Source organism: Onychostoma macrolepis, chromosome 12, assembly GCF_012432095.1.
Source record: "Onychostoma macrolepis isolate SWU-2019 chromosome 12, ASM1243209v1, whole genome shotgun sequence".
Lineage (NCBI taxonomy): Eukaryota > Metazoa > Chordata > Actinopteri > Cypriniformes > Cyprinidae > Onychostoma > Onychostoma macrolepis.
This window is the reverse complement of record NC_081166.1, coordinates 17,705,332-17,723,571: the sequence shown is the minus strand read 5'-3', so window position 1 is coordinate 17,723,571 and position 18,240 is coordinate 17,705,332. Positions and strand designations below refer to the sequence as shown.

Genomic DNA, 18,240 nt, shown 5'->3' with positions numbered 1-18,240 from the left:
CGAGTCACATGATTTGTGAAGTGGGATTGAGTAATTCTGCTCTAAACGAGAAGCGCTACAGAAGGTAAGGAAACAGTTCATGGCTACAGTAGAGACGGTTAGCATAAAGAGCTCAGCTGTTTGACTAACAGCCCACTGGGTTTCCGTTCATCTCTGGCTGGTTACTGGTTAGCAGTGGACGTGTTGCCGTATGGTTGTCAGTCAGGGATGGCATCAGGATGCGAGGTGCCTCCAAGGCATTTCCTCTGACTGTTATATGATCCCATCCGCCCTGAAAGAAAGATCATTTTCTAATTTTCTTTCAATTCTGCACACTACTGTTAGTGAGAAGTGAGCTTAAAGACAGTGCTCACCCCAATGCCATAGTCCCACGAGTGTCCTTTGGGTTCCATCGGCAGCACCCCCAGTCGGCGACACGCAGTGCCACAGCTCAAACTGTGGCTGCCCTGCACCTTATCCGCAATGATCCATACCTTAGGAAAAAAACAAAAACAAGTCTGGCATTAAGCAGAGCAGCAAACCTGCAGTAGTCAGACTGCAATAACTAGTTACAAGGAAATGGTCTAGACCTGGTCCAGAGGTCCCACAGACACCTTGCGCACATTATTGGAGATGTGCTCCCATGATGAGCCCTGAGGGTAACTGGGGGTCACACCATGTCTGTACCACAGATTACCTGCTCATACAAAACCATACATAGAATCATTGCTATAATAAATGGTCAATTTATATTTGATGGTTTTAAATAAAACATGTATAAAACTGGTGATTGCTTTCGGCTGCAGACATACACACAAACACATATATATATATATATATATATATATAAAATACATTTCATGCATCATAGTTATACATTTATTTTTAAATTCCGTATTATATACACTACAAAAGTTTGGGGTCGGTCAGATTTTTTTATATTTCTGAAAGGAAGTCTGCTAACAAAAATACAATAAAAACAAAAATATTATTTAATTTAATTTATATTTACTATATTTTAAAATGTACTTTATTTAATGGAAAAGTGGAATGTTCAACAGTTTCCAAGTTTCAGAAATCATTCTAATATGCTGATTTAGTTTTCAAAAAATGTTTTTATTATCAGTTTTGAAAACAGTTGCGCTAGGAACTGTGATATCTATGTATATATCATACCAAATTTAGAGTTACTGTATAACACAATTGGTTTAGCATTCATAATAATCTTGCATCTAGCTGTAAAATACAGTTACACAAGTGTGATTAATTATTGATGTTAAGTAATTTCAGTCATTACGTAAACTGCTTTTAGGAGCAATACTGCAGACACCAAGATAAACAAACAGATTAGGGTACACATTTTTCCACTGAATAGTTACATCTGTGCTTCCCCACTTTTGAAAAGTACCAGTGGCCACTGATGTATTAACACCTTTTTATCAGTGTGACATGTAAAGGGTGTACCATTTTCATCCACTGTGTATACAGATGTCCTGCCCACTGACACCTGTTTGAGCTTCTGTCCGGTTGGAGAGGGGATGTGGTACCAGCAATCTCCTGTGAACAGATCAAACCTTTCTAATGCTGCTGCAGAAATAGAGGCAATGCTGCAACAGCAGAATGACAGGCATGACTTGCATTAAAATGTAACGCAAGAGACAAGTATGTATTGATGTATTCTCATGCGGTGATACACGTACAGGCTTTGTGATAGAAGGTTATTCCCTCACCTGCCGGGTTCTGGTCAGACACAGAGCCCCTGTAGAATGCGGAGCCATCTTTAGCGATGGCCCAAACCTGGTGGACGCCACCTATGGAAATCGACTTGAAAGGCTGGTCAGTTCCAACATGTAACCATGATGACCCCTGTGAGCAAGCCATGTCATCAGTCAGGTTACATTATTCTGGGAAGACTCTCACAGTGACAGTGCTGGAGTTTGTGAAGTATCTGTACACTATTTGCATGGGAACTACTGAATGCTAAACATATTAGACAACTTCTAGAAAATGACAACTTCTAGGCTCTTACTCCAGGGGTAAGTGAAGTGACACCCAGACGGCACAAGACGTCTCCTTTGTTGCTGATGGCCCATAATGGCACCTGTTCCACTGTGCTCTTTGGTCCACAAGGCAGGATTGTGATGTCACTCAAAGGTATAGGCGGGACTTCCTGCCAGGGGCCAGTTGTTGTGAGTTTACACTTTCTAAGGTGGAAAAAGATTGGTGGTGGGAGGCAAATTTAACAATTACAAAAATAGTTTCATTATGATTACCAAAAAAGTATTGCATTTATTTAAAGCTGCAGTCCGTAACTTTTTTGTGTTCAAAATTTACAACATTTATATAATAAGCGAGTACACCATGAATCCATTTTCCAAACCGTGTTTTTGGTTTGTCCTGAATCACTACGGTACACCTATAATAAGTGTTTATATTCAGACTATTTTAGACTGGTTCGGGTAGGTATTCTCCACGGAGTAGCCCCGTACCTGCGTGATTCGTCATAAACAGAGAGAAGTAGCTCCAGCTACAATGTTCTTCTGCAAGACACATGCAGTTCTGTTTATTAACTGCTAGAGCGCCAAAAGTTACGGACTGCAGCTTTAAGAAATATATGTAATATATATATTTCTATAAAATATAAATCATACATAAAAGTGAATTCATATATGTGACCCAGGACCATAAAACCAGTCATTAGTGTCAATTTTTCAAAATTGAGAATAAATAAGCTTTCTATTGATGTATGGTTTGTTAGGATAGGACAATATTTGGTTGAGATACAGCTATTTGAAAATCTGGAATCTGAGGGTGCAAAAAAATCTAAATATTGAGAAAATATCATTTAAAGTTGCCCAAATGATGTCCTTAGCAATGCATATTACTAATCAAAAATTAACTTTGATATATTTACTGTAGGAAATTTACAAAATATGTTTATGGAACATGATCTTTACTTAATAGCCTAATGATTTTTGGCATGAAAAGAAAAATAGATAATTCTGACCCATACAATGTATTTTTGGCTATTGCTACAAATATACCTGTACTACTTATGACTGGTTTTGTGCTCCGGGGTCACATAAACTGTACATGTGAATATTTCATAAATACATTCATGTATGTATGTGTATTTATATATATATATATATATATATATATATATAAATATATACAGTACACACACATATATATTATGCAAACAAACGTTTATTTTGGATGTGATTAATCGATTTGACAGCCCTAACAATTTACTAAATTAATACCTCCAAATGTGAATTTCAGTACAGTGGTACTGCACAGGCAAAATGCAAATGATCAAAAACCTCTACAAAATTGTCATAAAAATAATTCAGTTACAGTACTTTTTAATTTACTTATTTTAACACTTTACAATTAGTTTCAATTTGATAACATTAGTTAACTACATTAGTTAATGAAAAATATTCCTAAAGTAAGTGCTAGATACCTGGCCCAACGTCTGCGGCGGACAAAGTCCTTCAATGTTTTATTTCCGTGGTATGACCTAGAATGGTGAATACATTCAGAAAAATCAAAAGAGTTAGATCACTCTCACACTTGAAGATTGCGCTTTTTATTTTATAAGATATACTAATACCAATTTAACATACGCAGGAAAGTCAGCTGCATACTGCCAGCCCTCTCTGTCTGTGCCACCTGGCACAGCATAGTCAATAGTCCAGTCTGACGCCTGCAAAATATTAGGGAGCATTCACACATACAGCGATCTACAACTATAAAGCAACCATAAGTCATTCGCAGTCAATTGCAGTGACATGTTCTTTATGTATTTGGAGGAAATGCATGACGGCACAAACCCAAGTCCAGTTGGGGGAGGGTGGTTTTGTGTTGTTTTTAGTGCACTCCTTCAGACCTGAGGCATCGCTCCACATGTAACGGTCAGTAGGGAGACCCCTGGAGGAGAAACAGTGAGGCACAGCAGTGAGCATACGCAACACTTCTGGATTACAAACCTCATGCTCAGTATTAACCTGTTAGTGTAACCAGTGACAGGATTCCAGCGCTGGTTCTCATAGATATAAACACTCTTCACGTCAGTCTGTGTGTAGATGTTATCTGTGCTGCTTGCCAAACCTGTGTGTGTGAGATAAATACATTATGTGACTAAAATGCATGAAAAACGCTGATTGGTTTAGAAAGTGGTGATGCATTTACCCTGGAAGAAGCCTCCTCCATAGCCTCCTGTGTGGACCCAGGCAGTGTGGTCATAGCCAATCCCCCACACCACACCAAGACTGTTGGTCTCAATAATACGCAAATGCCCTCCGACTTGGCGCCAGAACCTGCCATGATGACAACGATTGTAGTTTTTTTTTTTTCAGAGAAGTCATATTTTCATAATAACTATTCATGAATTGCTATAAGGCATAACAGCAAGACAACAGACAAATATACCTTTTAAGAATATACAGTCTCACAGAAGTACGTACACCCCTCCCATTTTTGTAAATATTTTATTATATCTTTTCATGTGACAACACTGAAGAAATTACACTTGGCTACAATGTAAAGTCGTGAGTGTACAGCTTGTATAACAGTGTAAATTTGCTGTCCCCTCAAAATAACTCAACACACAGCCATTAATGTCTAAACCGCTGGCCACAAAAGTGAGTACACCCCTAAGTGAAAATGTCCAAATTGGGCCCAATTCGCCATTTTCTCTCCCCAATGTCATGTGACTCGTTAGTGTTACAAGGTCTCAGGTGTGAATGGGGAGCAGGTGTGTTAAATCTGGTGTTATCGCTCTCACTCTCTCATACTGGTCACTGGAAGTTCAACATGGCATCTCATGGCAAAGAACTCTCTGAGGATCTGAAAATAAGAATTGTTGCTCTACATAAAGATGGCGTAGGCTATAAGAAGATTGCCAAGACCCTGAAACTGAGCTGCAGCACGGTGGCCAAGACCATACAGCGGTTTAACAGGACAGGTTCCACTCAGAACAGGCCTCGCCATGGTTGACCAAAGAAGTTGAGTGCACGTGCTCAGTGTCATAGAGCAACTCTCACAGTGGTGAGGTTGTGTCTGGGAAATAGACGTATTAGTGCTGCCAGCATTGCTACAGAGGTTGAAGGGGTGGGGGGTCAGCCCGTCAGTGCTCAGACCATACACCGCACAATGCTTCAAATTGGTCTGCATGGCTGTCGTCCCAGAAGGAAGCCTCTTCTAAAGATGATGCACAAGAAAGCCTGCAAACAGTTTGCTGAAGACAAGCAGACTAAGGACATGGATTACTGGAACCATGTCCTGTGGTCTGATGAGACCAAGATAAACTTATTTGGTTCAGATGGTGTCAAGCGTGTGTGGCGGCAACCAGGTGAGGAGTACAAAGACAAGTGTGTCTTGCCTACAGTCAAGCATGGTGGTGGGAGTGTCATAGTCTGCATGAGTGCTGCGGGCACTGGGGAGCTACAGTTCATTGAGGGAACCATGAATGCCAACATGTACTGTGACATACTGAAGCAGAGCATGATCCCCTCCCTTCTATTCCAACATGATAACAACCCCAAACACACCTCCAAGACGACCACTGCCTTGCTAAAGAAGCTGAGGGTAAAGGTGATGGACTGGCCAAGCATGTCTCCAGACCTAAACCCTATTGAGCATCTGTGGGGCATCCTCAAACGGAAGGTGGAGGAGCGCAAGGTCTCTAACATCCAGAGGACTCCAGTGGCAACCTGTGAAGCTCTGGTGAACTCCATGCTCAAGAGGGTTAAGGCAGTGCTGGAAAATAATGGTGGCCACACAAAATATTGACACTTTGGGCCCAATTTGGACATTTTCACTTAGGGGTGTACTCACTTTTGTGGCCAGCGGTTTAGACATTAATGGCTGTGTGTTGAGTTATTTTGAGGAGACAGCAAATTTACACTGTTATACAAGCTGTACACTCACGACTTTACATTGTAGCAAAGTGTCATTTATTCAGTGTTGTCACATGAAAAAATATAATAAAATATTTACAAAAATGTGAGGGGTGTACTCACTTCTGTGAGATACTGTACATTTGTTAAAAAGTTTGGGGTGAGTAAGATTGTTTTTTTTCATAAAGAAATCAATACTCTTATTCCATAAGGATGCAAATTAAGGATGTAAGAAAAATAAAAAAATAAAAATAACTTGTACATTCATTGTTACAAAGGATTTCTTTTCCATAAAAATGCTTTCTATTAATCAAAGAATCCTGAAAAAAAATCGTAGTTTCACAAAATATTAAAACAGCCGTTTTCAAAAAGCTGTAGAAGATTGCTGCAGAAAATTCAGCTTTAACATCACAGGATATATATGTCATCATAAATCACATTTTAAAATATAATTAGAAAACAGTTATTTTAAAATGAACAATATTATTAGTAATGTTATTTCACATTATTACTGTTTTTACTTTATTTTTAATCAAATAAACGCAGCTCTAGTGAGCATAAGTGACTTCTTTCAAAAACATTAAAAGGTAGTTTTTTAATGAGGGTCTCTTTTTCAAACTACGTTTAATTTGTTAAACGTTTATCACATGGTTTTTGGCCTGTGTCAAAGTGAATTTTGGTTTAATGTGTGATGGTGTGAATTTGTTTTTGATGTTATATGTGACTGTAATGATGCATGCTGTTTTATTTCAAGTTTTTGGAAAAACTCAATGGTACTGGTGGGAAAATGTCCTAAGTGCATTTTTTGCTTGATTTTCACACTTAATAACTTTACTATAAAAGTTAGTTAAAAAGCTAAATGTCTGGATGGTGGACAGGCTTAAAAATTTAACATTTTAATCCCCGGTTTCACAGACAAGGCTTAAACCTAATCCCAGACTAAAATCTAAGACTGAGCTGTTTCAACTAAAAGAAACTTGCTCTGACTGATTTTAACATATATCAGTGCCTTTATTTTGTCTCAAAATGCACACCAGTAATGTTTTTACTAAGGCAAGTTTATAAAAATTACTTAAATGTCCTAATTGAACTACGGCCTAATCCTGGCTTAGTCTAAGCCTTATCTGTGAAACCAGGCCTAAGACTCTTAAAAATAAAGTTTAAAGAATGTACATCCTTTAAGTAGGAAGCTTGTTAAAAAAAACACTTAAGGTACAGATTAAGGAAGAATCGCCTATTTACATCAAACTTGTTCCCATAAAATCAATCAGTCATCTGATTCTTACATCTGATCACTTGGTGTAGGGTAGAGAGATGCCTCTAGTTCTTTTGTGGGTTCGCTCACAAAGATGTCACCTTTACAGGTGACCGACCAGATGGCTTGTTTGGAGGGAGGGCCCTGAATACCTCTAGAGTCACAGCAGGATACACTGAGCAGAGCCAGCTGAAAGGATGAACAAACTGTCAGTCAAACAGCAAGGTAATCACAAAGTGCAGTGCAAGAATCAATTTCCCATGATTAATGTTTTCTCCTCACCCAGTCGTGCATCTCCAGCTCTGTGGCCGCAGCCAGGCGGATGGGCCACCTCTGTTTGATTCGCTCTGCTGTATAGATGGCAAATGTGTGTTTGGAGTCATTCAGAACTGGCACCAGGATTGTCACTTCGTTAATGAACACGTGGAGATACTGGACAGAGAAAAGAGCAGAAAAACAGGGTAAAATAGGGGTTGAATTTAGACCACATGAAATCACTTTACAAGCACAGATTTCTTTCCTGTGTTCATATAAACTTCCATTCACAAGTTTGATGTTGATAAGATTTTTCAATGTTTTTGAAACAAGTCTCTTATGCTCATCAAGGCTGCATTTATTTGATCATTAATATTTATTTTGACAATTATTTTTTTATTTGACAAAAATACAAAAACAGTAATATTAACAGTAATAAAATGTAAAATATCTGTTTTTCTTATTATTATTATCATTTTGAAAAATGTCTGTGCTTAATACTTTTGTGAAAACTGAAACTCACTGTCAAAATTCTTTGATGAGAAGAAAGTTCATAAGTATAGCATTTATTTGAAATATAAATCTTTAGTAAAATGACACATCTTTACTGTCACTTTTGATCAATTTAATGCCTCCTTGCTGAATAAAAGTATTATATTTTTAAAATAAAATCTTACTGACTCCAAACTTTTGATCAGTGGTGTATTTCCAACAGAAAGTTAAATTTTTTACCTCTTTTAAAAAAAAGAAAATAAGCTTTAAATTAGTTTTTAGCTATAGTAGTTCATTTTCCCAGTAGAGAAAAGATGAATGTGTACCAAAAAAGGTTTTTATCAACTTTTAGCAGTACACTAACCTTACTAGATGGCATCAAAGCTAATAAACATGGATTAAAAGCCACAAAGCCACAATTCTGATTCCATAAGGGATGTAAGATTACCTTTTTTTCATCATTAAATGTGTAGTAGATAAACAGAATCCCATCCTTGTTACCCTCCGCTCCTGAAAACTGCTCCAGTGCAAACTGAACATCCACCCACTTATGAGGTTTCCAGTCTCGCCACCACTGCATGGTGCCCTTCTTCACCCACACAGACTGTGAAAAGGACAGGATTCAGGGAGAATCATTTATCAAATTAAAAGCATTTTTTAAGGTTTAAGACAAAAGATTCATTTTCTAGGGGTAACTCCTCGGTTCTACCAAACTGAGGGCCACTGTCATTGTAACTGCTGCTCTGACTATTGATCTAACTCTTGGAGCACTTGTATGGACACTTACTGTTGGTATATCAATGACAGTCTGGATATAATTAAAAAGATAAATGACAAAACTGGTTAGTATAACCAAAAACATCAGATGAGGTAAACAGTTATGTGTGTGAGCAATACCTGTTCAATGGCCTGCTCATAATGCATGAAATTCTCCATTTCTCTCTTGGAGCGCTCGCTGAGCTGCTCAAATATCTGTTTACGCCATGCTGCCGTTTGAGCAGGTGTAATGGAGAGAGACATGGCCTGCACGGAGGAGTTCAGGGCTGAGGAGACAATCACATTTGATAAGGTCAAGGACAAAGTGAATCATCAAATTCAATTACACAGATGGCAATAGGGCTGCACGATATTGGAAATATACAATATATGAATACTATATTTCCTGCAAAAAAAAAAGAGGCTAAAAATTCATTTTTACTATGAAGATTTTTTTTTGTGTAAAATCCTTTTAGGACTGAGTGATTTAGGAAAAACTTGAAAATATGGCTTTTTATACTTAGATTTACCAACTGAAATCTCTTTCTGCAACCATATCAGAAATATCTTTCCACTTGAGGCCATATTTCAAAGGGCACATTCCCACTGTTTTTGACCAATTTAATATTACGATAAAATATATCATTGTTTTTATTGTGATTATCATTAAATATAAATATTAAACAAAATAAAAAATATATTGTAACAATTTTATACAATAAATACAGAAAACGTACCGTAAAATTACAATACTAATATTTATATTCTAATTTCTTTATTTTCAAATGGCAAACCATTGAGCTTTTATTTTGATAGTTTGCCAACAAATAAAAATATGCCCTGCAACATGATTTCAGCGTCTCAGAACGGCTCGATTCATCGTAAATGAAACAAGCTGCTTTTAGAAACTGAAACACTGTGTAAATGCAGCACTTCACTTGAAACCGGCAAAGCTTATATTAAATTAATTAAATCTTGACAATTGCACTACGCCATATCACAATATCGATTTCATTTCAATACGTCATGCAGCTCAACATGGTTCCTGGCTGACCTGTGGATGCAGATGAGTTGAACCAGTTGAGCTGTGTGTGACACTCAACCAAACATCCCCCACCGCTAACCCAGGCCCATTTTGGATGTTCATCTGGCCCGTAAGGCTCCTCTAGGGCTAAGTTATAGGTGGCTACAGAGGACAGGCTGCTGGTTTCAGCCGCGTCTCCTCCAGGTCCAGATGTGAGGTGCGTCTGGGCTTCCTCTAGGTCCACATTGCTCCATTGAGGATCCACCCCACCTGATTGGCTAGGAGACAGAACCTGGGCTGGGGAAGCCCTGTCCTCCACCTCTTTTTCTGGGTGATCCTCCTCAGGAATAGAAGGGCCAGCTGGGGGGACGTCACGGCGACTGATTTGGCCTTCACGGTCAGACACGAGCTCTGAGATGAAGCTGTCACTGGTCACTTTGGGGATGCGTGGTTTAGGGACGTCTCCTATCTCAGGTGTTGGGACAACTTCACCCCCAGCTCTCTCAGTCTCAGGTTCTGCATCACTCAACACTGATGCCTGGGACTGCAGACGCACCTCACCACCAAAGAAACAACCAGCACTGTGAGGTGTAGAGACACAAAGAAAAAAACAAAAATAGTCAAAAACATTATTCATGTTTCAAATAACTGTTATAAATTTTAACCTGTGATGGTAAAGTGCTTTCAGTATCCATTAATCCAGTCTACTAAGAGAACACCTAATGAAATGATCTATTTATCCATTATCTATTTGTTTATCTAAACTAATCATCTCATTTGAATTCATTGAATTTTGCAAAAATGTTCAACTATAATTGCAAATTAAATAACTATTTAAAACACTATCATTAAATGAAAACAAAAAACAAAACAATAGAGAGAGAGATTATTTGTCACATATGACAACACATTGCAAACTATTTTTTAAAGAATACCTAGCATTTCATGAAAAATATAAATATTAATCCTATCACATAAGACCCGTTTTTAAATTCTTATGCCACATTGTCCTTTTCAGGTTGTGAATTATTGACTACACTACGCAATGCTGAAGTCTACTTTTGGTTTTAAATAAACTCCTTTCTCTAGAAATTGATCATGCTGTGACAAAGCAACTTGATCCCATTCATTTGACTTCTGCCGTTCATTTAGTGACTTCTGGACAGATGAGCCACAGTGGCTGTTGGTAAAAGGATGTAGGTGTGTCCAGCAACATGACAATGTTGAGAATTTTTTGCTGTACTCATCAATGGCAGAATATTTCTTTTAATTCTTTTAAAATCTTAGTTTTAGTGGCAATATATGTAATTTGCAATAAAATGTCTAAAGAAATGTCCAGAAAAGTCTACCACAACAGAAACTAGGAATGTCGCAACTAGGACATCGCAATGTATACATTTTAAAGTCCACTAACCTCTGGAGGCTGCTTGCGCTGGCGCTAGAGTGGGAACGTTCACTATCTCTGGGTACAGACACAACTTTCCAGGCCTTCCCACTCAGCTCGCTAGCAGTCACACCCTGGCGGAAATATACCGCCCGGTCTTCAAAACCAATAGCCCACACCTGAGCACAGAGACATCACATGACCTTCACAGTGTAATAACTGTGTTTATGACACATTTTCATTTTTGTATTTATCACATTGAATAATGCATCTATCTATATGAAAGTCTGTCAGTTATGCACTGCTGTTTTATGCTTTTTATGTTGAAATATGTACCACATGTACAGTTATTCAGTGTAAAAAGTACATCAGAGACAGAAATTAATGAGATAAACCAAAGAGGAAACACTACTGATCTCTGACCTGATCATTGAGACCCACGTTGATCATGACCATCTCTCCAACCATACCTATCCAACCTGAGCCACAAGGATTATGAGAATTCACACCCCGTCTAAACCAGACCTAATAAAAATAAGGAGATGTGGAAAAACAAGCTAAATAAGAATAGAAAGATTTACATATCTGTTCAAAAGTTTGGGGTTGGTAAGATGTTTTTCAAGTATCTTATGCTCAACAAGGCAGGATTTATCTTATCAAAAATAAAACAACAATATTATAAAATATGACATAAATATTTCACATTATTAACATCCCTATTTTCTATTTTAAGATATTTTAAAATATAATTTATTCCTGTGATGGCAAAACTTATTTTAAGCATCCATTACTCAAGTCTTCAGAGTCACATGATCCTTTAGAAATCATTCTAAATAAAAGTATTCATTGCTTTCATTTTCATTTTTTCTTTTCTTTTTTTATTGGCCCCAAACTTTTGAACTGTTCTGCATGTAAAGAAAATAAAAAATATTTAAAATTCCGCACCATTTCTAGTATAGGCAATATAATATGAATGATAATATAATTTGTAATTAAAAAACCATAATACATTGGAAAATAATAGAATCATTTTTATTAGTGGTCTCAGATTTTGGAACCCCACTGTATGTGCAAGTGTATATTAAATTAAAATATGCCTTACTTTATGATCTTTAGTGACAGCCCACACTACATTCACACCAACAGCTACGTGTACGGCACCCACACCAGGGCTTGGCGACTCCACCATGACCCATGATGACCCTGTGATTACATCAATATTATCATATGTCTATCATCTACCTAATTTTTTTTTGTGTGTGTATGTACTGCACCACTACACTCACCCTTCAGGCAGTCTCTGCCAATGCCCTCTCTGACCAGCAGATGACCCTCCCACAGGACAGCCCACACCAGGTCACCCGGGCCGCAGCTGATCTGCACAACCTCCCCTGGAACGGGCACCTCCTCCCAACTGGAGCCCTCAGGATTATGATGGTTGATGCCACACCGAAACCACACCTGCTCGAATGTTAAAAAAATCAAAACAGATCTTTATGTGGATAAATGGAAATTCCAAGAATTCATACACTCTGTACAGCTTTGTAAGACCTGAAAAATTAATCGATTATAAAAGCATGAGGTGTTGTTGGACTGTATGTAAGCCTGGAATGAACTGAGTTCTGACCTTTCCCTGCAGAGAGACAGCCCACAGTGCCAAACACCCTCTGGGCTCCTCAGTGATCTCCCAAGCACCACAAGTGATGTCATTAAACGGGTCAGGAAGAGACCCAGTCTGCTCTGAGGGGATCTGCTCTCACATATAAAATTCAAGGACACACAGATAAGTTTTTCCATCAGCATTAAAGAGAAACAATTAAGATAAGATATACTGTATTATTGCTTTCATGACCTTTGTGCTGGTACACACCTTGACCCAAGTGTCCTGTGCCTTGTACCTTCTGTATCGTATCCATCTGCGACGACGCACGCAAGAGTTCCATTTTTTGTCTTTCGTGTAATTGGCTGGAAAATCAATAGCATATGTCCATCCCTGAAAACACATAGAATATCAGATACGGCTTAACACAAGTGAAAGCGCTTTTTGTGGTTTTAAAGACGTCGATACTGACCTCTTTCTCTGTGGGCTCTCCTCCAAAGTTTTCATCCATGTACCAGTCCGCCTCCCACTCCCAGTTCTCAGAGGGCAGCTGGAAGTCACCCAGAGGCTGGTGCTTCAGGCCTGTGACATCACTCCACAGCCAGCGGTCACTGGGCAAAAGCCGGTCCGAGAAGCCATCGACAGGGTTCCATCTCTGTTAGGCAACAGGAAACACATAAATGAGTCTCATTTGATCATCAATGCTCTAGAGCTAATGAAAAATAATAGTGTTTACAAAAAAACACGTGCAAAGTTTGTAGGCATGTACTATTTGTATTCATGTTGGTTTCATATAGTTTTAAAAAACTTTTATACTGTTTCGTGAAGAGTAACTATTTAATGACCCTTAAAATGCAATGTGGTGAAACCAAACTTATTTTTATACACCTTGAATATATGTAAGTGAATAAATCCTAATATTTCAAAATAAATAAAATAAAAATAATAATAAGGTAACTATATGAATTCTAATAAGTTAATACTTTTTTTAAGCAAGGACACATCGAATTGGTCAAAAGAGACATTTATAATGTTACAAAAAGATTTCTATTTCAAATAAATGCATTCATCAAAGAAACCTGAAAAAAAGAAAATCGGTTCCCAAAAAGAAATGTAGGAAATGTTACCAAATACTACAATATTAGATTGATTGGATTGATTTCTGAACAACGATGTGACATTAAATACTGGAGTATTGAAAATTCTGCTTTGCCATCACAGGAATAAAGTTTATATTTGAAATAAAGTAAAATGAAAACAGTTATTTTAAAATGTATTTTAACAACTGTACTTTGATCAAATAGATGCAGCCATAGTTAGCATAATAGACTTCTTTCATTTCATTCTTTCATCCCATTCTTGCCTGATATAGGTTTCTAGCTGCTGAAGAGTTCGTGGTCGTCTTTGACATATTTTTCGTTTAATGATGCGCCAAATGTTCTTTATAGGTGAACGATCTGGACTGCAGGCAGGCCAATTCAGCACCCGGACTCTTCTACTACGAAGCCATGCTGTTGTAATAGCTGCAGTATGTGGTTTTGCATTGTTCTGCTGAAATACACGTCGTCTGGAGGGGAGCATATGTTGCTCTAAAACCTTTATATACCTTTCAGCATTCATAGTGCCTTCCAAAACATGCAAGCTGCCCATACCGTATGCACTTATGAACTGATGATGTTATGCACTGTAGATTATGAGATTTGCAAAGCCTTTGCAATTTGACGTTGAGGACCATTGTTTTTAAAGTATTCCACAATTTTTTTACGCACTCTTTCACAGATTGGAGAGCCTCTGCCCATCTTTCCTTCTGAGAGACTCTGCCTAAGACATCCCTTTTATGTTACAGACCTGATGTCAATTAACTTACTTAGTTGCTAGATGTTCTCCCCGCTGAATCTTTTCAAAATTTCTTTCTTTTTCGGCCCTTTGTTGCCCCCGTGCCAACTTTTTTGAGACCAGTAGCAGGCATCAAATTTGAAATGAGCTCATTAACTGGATAAAAATGTAAAATTTCTCAGTTTAAACATTTGTTATGTTATCTGTATTCTATAGTGAATAAAATATTGGCTCATGTGATTTGAAAGTCTTTTAGTTTTCATTTGATTAAAATTCAAAAAAATTCGGGTTGTACATTATTTAAATTATAAGTTGTATCTGTTAACATCAGTACCTGAGCTAACATAAAGTTAATTAACTAACGTTTACAAATATTAATTAATACTGTAACAAATGTATTTCTCATGGCTATTGTTAGTTAATGCATTACCTAACGTTAACTAAAGTTTATTGTAAAGCATTACCTTTGGCTTTGCAGATGATCTCATAAGTGCTGAATAGTCTCATAAGCGTCTATCAGTTCACAATCAGGAGAGTAAAGAAGACCGTACAAATGTGCACAGTTTGTTGTAGAGAACAACATCTAGTACAACGTTTATGTGTGTCTTTCCACAAAGGATGCATCTATTTAGTGGATCAAATACCATACCTTTGCTAGCATGGTGCTTTAAACATGCTCAGAAGTTTCCAATCTATAAATCCATCACCCGGTGATCTGGTTTCATTTGTAGGCACTGGCAGTCCGGATTCAGTGCCAAGACTTAAGTTTCATTTGGGATATCGAATCATTTTAAAATGCATGCATTTTACTATTATGTCCTTACGTCGTAAACATATATGTGGGTGGGACTAACTGAAACTGAGGAATCATCAGGGGCCCTTTTCACAAGACTGTGTGATCAGCATCATAAATCCTCAAAAGTTTTTTTTTATATTTAGATTTTTTTTAAAAACCGTACATTTCTAACACTATACTTGTATTATATCACCTATGCATCAAATTACAAAAAAACTAGTTAACGCTAGTTAATGTGAGGGTGTTTCTAATGCAGCGTCTATAGGAGGGATGGTAAATTTGACATCGTTCTCTCTTCTGACTGCCATTATCAGTCTCTCTCAATTTTTTTTTCCTTTTTTTGAATGTTGCGAAAGCACTATAGTGGAGTTTTTTTTGTTTGTTATTTGAGCAAATGGGAAGGCATCTCACTCACTGCTCTCGAAGTTTACCCAACTATGATGACTTCCGCTGCTGAGAAATGTGAAAAAGGTCTATAGGAAGAGGGAAAATTAAGAAACTGCCTGTAATTGACCACGAAAACTCATGTTAAGTATATTTTAAAGTAAATATATGAAGTTATAGTGAAGCTATACGTTTATTATTATTATTGTTTAACAAATATCATTCATTTGGAAAATTACCAACTTCTCATTGGGTGGGCCACAGCTGAAAGTTGCCCACCTGGGCCCACCCTTAGCTTCGCCACTGATCACACCGTGTCTACAAAATACAATAGAACCCATTATAATCAATGATGCTGTCAACACTGGATGTGGTGTGACATGACAACTGTCACGTCCGGTGTAAACACGGTGTCACACAGTCATGAGGGTCTGCATGGGTCCTCTCTTGGATATAATTTCCTGTATATATTTTTTCTGCTTGTTGGTCAAACCCTATAATGATGATTTGACAGATTTTTGCTAATAGCATATATTACTATTGAGCACACCTGGTTTTCATATGTCTCCTCTTGGTAGCGGATGGGCACGTCACTGGCATGGACGTTCAGATAGATGTTGTGGTCACAGGCAATGCTCCAGCAGCACAGCTGTACAGCCGTAAGACGCTTGAACTCCAAGTGGGCATCGCGACAATGCTCCCACTGCTGTCCCACTGTCGAAAGGCTATAAACCCTCCCATACACATCAACAGCCCACAGGAGGGAGCTCGGCATGATGCACCCTGCTGCAAGACACAAGACACAGATATCTGCAGATAAACAAACACCTCACCATCAGTTTATGGCTACAAAGAGTGTTTAGAAGCAAACAAGAACACACAAAGTTAATTGCTTTCAAATGAAGCAGAATTTCCTGCCTACTCTTTTCTCTGCTTTGACAGCAGATCTGCAGTCAGCTGATTCTCATTACTGTTCCTCATGCTGCCAAAACAGTGCTGATACACTGAAAGAGACCTGTTGACAACTTTTATTAGCTATTAAAGCTATTTAGAAGCTATTAAATGAAACCTATGATGCCAGCAATACACAATCAACTCTATAAAGCTCCAACTAAATCACAGACCACCCAACTGTGGTGGTACCATGTTAAGCATAATACAGTATGAGATTGTAATTCCATGGAACCGGAATGATTACCATATTTGGTAACACTTTATTTTAAGGTGTCCATAATGCAGAGTAATTACCTAGTTAAGTACTTAGTAGTAGTTGTTGTACTTACATGAAACAAAATGTACTTACCATGTAACTAAGTTATGGAACAGCCTGTAATTACAGTTTGTAATTATGTAGATGTAACAGGCAGCTACTGTTACACATATGTAACAGGCAGAGTCTGTTACACAGCTACTTATGGAACCAAAAAATTGTTACATATGTGTTACAGACTTTATACAACGTAATTATAAATGTAAGTACACAGACATGAGCTACTTAAAATAAAGTGTATCAAGATTGTACTTAAGTGTACTTCATGTTTATCTATACTGTACACTTTATCCAGCTGCACCTTAGTTAGATTTAACCCACCAGTACACAGCTTAAATACATGTAATACCTTTCTAATTACATTAAAATTACAGAACATTACACAGGCAGCTAAAGTGCATCAAGATTGTACTTAAGTGTACAAGTAGCTGTGTAACAGACTCGGCCTGTTACATATGTGTAACAGTAGCTGCCTGTTACATCTACATAATTACAAACTGTAATTACAGGCTGTTCCATAACTTAGTTACATGGTAAGTACATTTTATTTCATGTAAGTACAACAGCTACTACTAAGTACTTAATTAGGTAATTACTCTGTATTATGATGGCATTGCAAAGTACTTTACAAAATGCCAGCATATTAGTACTATAACTGAGCAAGAAAGTATTACTATGGCAGATACTATGGTATAAACAAAACAAAAAAACGGGATTAACATGGTGCTATCCATGTAAAAAAAAAATGGTAATACCATGGTATTTTTGTACTTTTGTTGTTAGTGAAATTCAAAATGTTAAAAACGTTTCTAAAGCAACTGATTTAGTAAGGAACAATCACATATATTTTGATACTGCGTGTTGTTGTTGATGCAGGTAATGCCGGTTAGCACGCTAGCAAGCAATGACAACACATAAGAAATAAACATGTAGCGTACTTGACAGCAGCATATTATCTGCAAAAAACAAAAACAAAAACTGGAATACGCCTAGGATACAGTCAGGAGAGAAACGTTTTGAATTGAATGACTGCAGCTGCCTGTCTTTCGCAGTGACAGGTGCATGTACATTACAACAGAAGGTAAATATCATGGCAGTTTATGCATCCTCAGTAGCTGACAGTTATATAGCAGCTGCATCCAGCGTTACATACCTTATCTGTGTCAGGGTGTAAGCGCTTAGCTTGTCATTTTGAGATCATTCGGCTTTGCTAGATCTGCCTGTGATTTGCACGATGTTGACACCCCAGGTATCCCAAACAGGAAATGGCAAGATTGTTGCGTTGGCAGTATTTGCCCTGCAA

General features: G+C 37.7%; 1 protein-coding gene across 2 annotated transcripts; it reads right to left on the bottom strand.

The window, feature by feature from the left end:
• Window positions 1-121: 121 nt before the first annotated feature.
• tecpr1a (tectonin beta-propeller repeat containing 1a) lies at window positions 122-18,240 on the bottom strand. Of its 2 annotated transcripts, none has more exons than XM_058793975.1 (25): window positions 18,091-18,240; window positions 16,218-16,453; window positions 13,124-13,306; window positions 12,922-13,044; window positions 12,679-12,801; window positions 12,338-12,512; window positions 12,154-12,254; window positions 11,475-11,576; window positions 11,082-11,230; window positions 9,698-10,248; window positions 8,785-8,930; window positions 8,336-8,491; window positions 7,423-7,572; window positions 7,172-7,329; window positions 4,177-4,304; window positions 3,993-4,095; window positions 3,819-3,915; window positions 3,612-3,691; window positions 3,449-3,505; window positions 2,009-2,183; window positions 1,710-1,845; window positions 1,444-1,536; window positions 570-676; window positions 354-473; window positions 122-271 (listed from the first exon to the last, which is right to left on the bottom strand). In XM_058793975.1, the coding sequence occupies exons 2-25, from the start codon at window positions 16,440-16,442 to the stop codon at window positions 125-127; spliced, it is 3,585 nt and encodes a 1,194-aa protein (XP_058649958.1). In that variant the 5' UTR covers window positions 16,443-16,453; window positions 18,091-18,240; the 3' UTR covers window positions 122-124. The 2 variants fall into 2 exon arrangements, with proteins under 2 accessions (XP_058649958.1, XP_058649959.1); XM_058793976.1 differs by lacking the exon at window positions 18,091-18,240 and adding an exon at window positions 16,590-16,664.

Excerpts from the sequence above, each read along its gene's own strand:
- tecpr1a (XM_058793975.1), bottom strand. The coding sequence starts at position 16,442 with ATGCCGAGCTCCCTCCTGTGGGCTGTTGATGTGTATGGGAGGGTTTAT. Across the intron at positions 7,330-7,422 it reads AGCTGGAGATGCACGACTGG|CTGGCTCTGCTCAGTGTATC; the intron begins GTGAGGAGAAAA and ends TCATCCTTTCAG. Across the intron at positions 1,846-2,008 it reads TCACTTCACTTACCCCTGGA|GGGTCATCATGGTTACATGT; the intron begins GTAAGAGCCTAG and ends GCTTGCTCACAG.